This window comes from Cryptomeria japonica, chromosome 6 (genome assembly GCF_030272615.1).
Source record: "Cryptomeria japonica chromosome 6, Sugi_1.0, whole genome shotgun sequence".
NCBI lineage: Eukaryota > Viridiplantae > Streptophyta > Pinopsida > Cupressales > Cupressaceae > Cryptomeria > Cryptomeria japonica.
Window position 1 is genome coordinate 287164216 of NC_081410.1, and position 6000 is coordinate 287170215.

At 38.6% G+C, this 6000-nt stretch overlaps 1 protein-coding gene across 4 annotated transcripts in view; it reads right to left on the bottom strand.

The window, feature by feature from the left end:
* The window catches only part of LOC131031948 (uncharacterized), a 297244-nt gene extending 292041 nt beyond the window's left edge, over positions 1-5203 (bottom strand). For 3 of the 4 annotated variants that reach the window (XR_009103347.2, XM_057962824.2, XM_057962817.2), the window contains exon 1: positions 4786-5203. Coding sequence is in view for 2 of the 4 variants with exons in the window: in XM_057962824.2 (XP_057818807.2) it covers positions 4786-5106 (321 nt within the window). In the remaining 2 variants the exon portion in view is untranslated. The remainder of the gene's footprint in view (positions 1-4785) is intronic. The other variant, XM_057962839.2, reaches the window with a different exon arrangement.
* Positions 5204-6000: the final 797 nt, after the last annotated feature.

Consider the following 6000-nt stretch of genomic DNA (forward strand, 5'->3'; position numbering starts at 1 on the left):
GGGCCACAGGTGTGGCGTCCGTTAACAGTCAAATTGATGAAATATGCAACTCCTCAATCGTGGTGTTACCTTACCTAATCATCCATTTCCAACACATACCAAAATATCATATGGTCTCACTCAAACATCTTGTGAAACATCGCCATCATTTGTGGATAAACAATGTAGCCCCATGACTTGCATTGAGATCTCATTACCTAATGCTACTTCAGGTTTCGTGTTGCTTCCTTGAGGGGCTTTTAGAGATTCCTTGCAAAAGGATATTGATATCAATTTTCTATATCATTGGGACACATTTCTACCTAACATCTCTTGCTTGCTTGTAGAGTTCCACATTTTGGATCTTGATGATAGTATTGAGGATGTCTTCTCTTTGAGGACAATTCTTGCACTACTACAATGTTCAAAGACGCTTCACTAAGGGCTTCAAGAGATTCTTTCCAACAGGACTTCACATGCGATTTGGATTACAGCCGTATGGCACGTATTGACATTCCACATATCACATTTTTGGATAATGTGCTGAATTAAAAGACATTCATCTTACTTAGTACATATTCCTATCTGGAATGAGAAGGCATCTTGCACATATTTGTGGTGTTGTTTCTTCCCAAAGAGAGAAAATGTTGTTCAATGTTAGTGGATCATCTTCAGTATCCAATGCCAAGCATCTACTAGCACTTGAAGAGGCATTTGGAGGGGAGTATTAGAATAATATCTTTATCATTTCTTATTAATGGTTAACAATGTAATTTATTGTACATATTAGATAGTTTCTATTTTTCTTCAGTTTACGATTGTTTCTTAATAGAAATATCGTCTTCATGAATGCTATATGCACATCTCTATTCTTTTAATAAAATCATTGCATTCCATGAACATGGTATCAGAGCCGAAATAAAAAATTTGAAATTTTTCGAAGTTCTTTTGAGATTTTCGGCCCTATTAATTTATTTTTTTTAAAAAGAGGGGGTTTCGTGTCTATAGATCGAATCTTTCCTTCTGTAATTTTTGTGGCTACATTTATGTTATTCCCTGCCCACATGATCTGATTTCCGCGCCATCCTATCTAATTCCCGGGTTTCATCGACCGGTTTCTGCATTCTTTGTCGCCCGCGTTCATTCTTCTGCAGCCTTGCAACGGATTTTATTGTGTGTTTTTTACGATCTCCTGTGTTCTACTCTACCCGTGTTTGGTCTCTTTTTTTTTGGCGCACGTGTTCGTGTTTTACTACAATTTAAAATCGCAACGGCTTTTTTTGCGATCATGTTTTCGGCTTCCCTCTACTCACGAAGTGCGTTCTTCCCATGCGATAGCTTGTTTTTGGAGATCTTCAGAGTTTCACAACGAGTTTTTCTGTTGTGTTTTCCGACCTATTTTTTTTCTTGTCTCAGAAAATCGTGGTTTGTTCCTGCGGGCCAACTCTTCTCTATTCCATGGCTAGGGCATGATTTTTTTTGTGCCTTTACAAATCCAACTAGGGTTTTCTCTAACGGGATTTCTACAAAAAGAAATTTAGAAAAACATGATCTGCTTTTTGTCGGCTAGGGTTTCGCAAAAAATCCTCTGATTTTTTTGTCAGAATTAATTTTCAATAGTAGATTCCTTGTGGGTTTTTCTCATACTTTTTTGGGTCTTCATTGAAATTTTCTGGGCCTATCAAAATCTGTCCCTTGGGATTTGTGTCAATTGTACTTCTTTTAGTCTCGAAATCTGTACTTGAATCTTCCTCATTTTTTGCATTGGGATCCGTGCCTTGGGTTCGGTACTCTTCAGGAATCAGTTTTTCGCCTCTTCAATGAATCTCGTTTTCCATGCCTCAGAAAGCATGTAAGATGGCGTCTTTGACCAACATAATGTTGGAAGGCAGTCAATAATTTAACGACAAAAATTACAACACATGGAACCAGCGGATGATGATGATCTTTGAATGTCGTCGCCTAGACGATCTCATTCTGGGTAAAGAGACTTTCAAAATCATTTGGCTTCCGAACAACGGAAGCAGGGAGGGTCTCAACCTAAGGCCAATGTTGCAGAGCACTCAAAGCAAAAGGAATCTGCCTTTTATGCTTTCATGGCGAAAAGACCTATAAATCAAGTGAAGTCTTTTGCTTGGTACATAGACTTTGGTGCATCTTGACACTTCACTCATCGGCGTGATTGGTTCACAAACTTCTTACCTTTCACTGATTCAGTCATTTTTGGAGGAGGTGAAGAGTATACTGTTGTCAGCAAGGGCAACATTCAAATTCAGTCTGGTGGGAGGAATCTCATATTCCTCAATGAATACTATGTTCCAGGCATGGAACTAAATCTTCTCTCCGTGAGCCAGATTATGCAACACTCTCCTCAACTTGATGTGGTATTCAGTTCACACAAGTGTTCTATTGTTGATCATGCGACTCACACTACTGTGGCTCACATACATACAAACATACGTATATATATATATATATACTCAAATTGTCAAACTTTGTATATATTTCAACTTCTTTTTACAAATATTGTTTACATAAAGCACCTTCCATTATGTCCCTTGTAATTAGTTTCTTGGATGTTAATTTTATAAATATTATTAATAGCCGTCCCATCATGGCCTATTAATGGGCCTAGGCGGGGGCTAATCCTCTTCGAGGACAAGGTGGAATGAAAAGCTCCCAAAAGTGATTGGATCAAGATCAACTTCGACAGGGCTTCAAAAGGGAATCCCAGTCCCTCTGGGGCTGGTTGTGTCGCTAGAGATATGCAGGGCTGTACTTTAGCATGGTGTAAGCAACAACTTGGCTCAGTTACTAACAATGTTGCAGAGGCTAGGGCAGCCCTTCTTGCGGTCAACTTGGCTAAAAAACTCACGGCCCTATTGGTTCATTTGGAAGGTGATTCATAGATTATCACTAATGCGATAATTAATGGTAGGTTAGATAATTGGAAGATTGAGAAGGTGGTGAAGGCAATTAAGGAACTTTTATTTTCTTTAAGGGAGTTTGAAGTCACACACATCCATCGACTGGGCAATATGGAGGCAGACGTACTCTCAAAGAAGGTGGAGGATTTAAATGCGGAGCATTCCCGAGACGATAGAGTGGATGTTGGGTTGGCTCCGTTGGGTGGTACGTAGGGCGTACAGACAGTCATTAATGATTTGTGGTTGATTGCGGCCGTTATTTGCTTCGCGCAGAGTGTGTAGTTAAGTTCAATGGTTAGGTTTATGTTGTGCTTGTTTGGCTTGTTGGAGAAGCTTGTTCTGTCTTCTTTGTTGCTGCTTGATCGTTGGGTGTTGTGCGAAAGGTGGTGAGGCACAATGCAAGCCAATTTCTCTTTGCAAACACTTAAGCCCATGGTGGCTTTCTGGGGCAAGATTACTGTGGACTAGCTTAAGAGGGTGTTTAAGTTTAAAGATGAAAGATTCATTCATTGGGTGACTATGGTGCTTGGGGAGTCGTTTTTGGAGGCGGTTCATAGATACCGTACTAATGTTGGCATTGCCTCCATGTTCATGGCATGATGCTTGGAGTTGTATTCTAAGGATGAGGTATTTTGGATTGTCTCGCTCTTTGTCTGGGAGGAATGGTGTTTGGGATTAGCGTCGCTCTTGACGCTTGCTCAGCCTAGCAAAAGTTTCGTGGCTCCTAGTGGCAATTGGCTGCATGTTGGGGAGGCTATTCCCCTTTTGCGGCCCTTCTTATGGGGAGCAGATCAGGATAAGGAGGTTTGCAAAGCTAAGGCCCAAATTGGTTTGGGGGAGATTAAAATTATTTGCACATGGTGGAGAATCATGCTCGTCGGGAAGAGATGGAAGCAGCATCACGGAGTGAAGAGGACTCGCAGGAGGTGCCAAGAAGGAAGCATGGTCAACCACCAGGTTCGAAGAGTGTAAAGCAGTGCGTCTTCTAGCGGTGGTGACAAGGTGGTAGCTTCCTCTTCGACGATTTGGGATGCTTGAGTCTGTTTTGGGCTCTCTCTGTTTTGGTATGGCCGTTTCGAGCAGGTGTTGTCAATTTTTTGTCAATGTTTCCCAGGGGGTTTCTCTTTTGCAGCATAGTGTTTGGGGTTCAGGGGGCTTTCCTGTGTTTTGTATTCTGGTTCATCGTATGGGTCAGGGATGGTGCTGCGATCTGTTCTTTCCTCCCCTGTGGGTGGCTGGCCTGTTTTGTGTTATTGTTGTTGGATCGAGACTGTTTTGGTGGTTTAGATGTACTCTTTTTGTTATTATGCTAAATTATTAATAAAATAGCTTTTGCCTATCAAAAAAAAAATTGCCGGCCCATCACCGTCCCCAAAATTCGGAAAAAAAAAATTGCCCTAAAACTATAACTATTCATAGGATTTCCAAAGTAAAGTCTATTTACCAAATGAAAACTTTCTGAAATACAACTCCTTACATTTGCAAGTTAGGGATAATTTTAAAAATCCATACTGTTCTACAAGTTCAGAATTTTTGGTGAGTCCGTTTAGTACTAGATTATTATAGATAAATCATTAGATGAATTTCTATTTCCTTAAGATTTAATATGTTTTCTACTAAGAATTGAATGTTTATCAAACTTAATATTGCTTCGTGGAACTTAAGGGCTGAGCTAAAGCGGTAAACGCAATAAGGCTCTTTGAAGACAGAAACCTGAATTCAACTCCCAAAGATATATGATAAAGTGTTGAAATTGGCTACAATACCCTAAGAAAAGAGACCACTAGACACGCAAAGGGGAGTTACAAAAGTCACAAAAGAAAAAATAAATCGGTTCACAGTAATTAAGGTAATTAACAAAATTGGTAGAAAAACGAACCGGGTTATACTGCGTTTCCAAGGCAATTTTTCCGTGGCAATCCTTGAAAATCTTGACGCTCAGTTGACTTCTGCCGGACATTCCAGGAGGAGATGAGATAAGTGGAGAAGAGGTGGCTGTGGATGATTGTTGGCGCTGGGCAAGGCGTCGAATAGCATCTTGCTCTAGGCAATCGAGCTCCTCCGCGCTCAAATCCCATTCTTCATCCATGTACTTTGTTGCTGATATGTTTCTCCTTGCTTTCCACCACCTCTCGTTAATCACTCCCTTCACGCAGTGTGCAGCGAAATTTGCATTTGCTCGCATCCCCGTTTTGAACATCCCCTGCGCGGGCTATCAAATTTTATGTCCGCCGTCGTCTCTTTAATCAACAATTTTCAGTAACGTCCACTAGACCATGGGACCAGGAGTTCCTCAAAAGACCACCGCGTTAGCTTATATAACTAGCGTACTCAAACATAAATTATTTTTCATCAATCTTCTTTTTCTTTGTCTTGAGCTAATTTTTTATTGCTATTTCTCTTATGTTTTTTCATTAGTATTAGTATTAGTACTTACTATTACATTCACTTAAAGCTTAATCGATCGATTATTTTGATGGATCAAAAAAGATTATTAGTACTTGTCATAATCATAAAACTTTGGCAAGGGTTGTTCTTTAACTAGTTATTAATAAACATCAAATTAACAAATTAAAATTGAAAAAAAAATTCTACCAAAAAAACTTTTAATCTTTATGAAAGTATAGATGCAAAAATTTTAATTAAGAATATTAATAAAATTAATTATCTTCAATTTAATTGGTTCTTAAATTTTAGGCGATATGGGAGAACTTTTTGAATCTTTTTTAAAAATTGAAGAATCGTTTTATGCTTTCTTCTCTTAAAATATTGGCTCTAATGACTAAATTGAATAATTTCTAATTTTAATCAAGAAAGTTGATTTTTTCAAAAGAATACTAAAATAATGAGTTTTAAGTGTTTGAAAAATAATAATAAATTGTTTCCACTTATTTTTAATGTTTGAATACTTTTTTTATATATTTAATAATAAATTATTTTCTAATGGCTTTTTAGATATCATTTTTTATTAGGTATATAGTATCATAAAATTGCGACCCTAGCAATTTTCGACTGCATTAGGGTCCTCACGCACGCAAGTTTGAATCCTCTAGCCTGATCGAAGAACGGAGAATGCTCAGCGCTCAAAAACAGC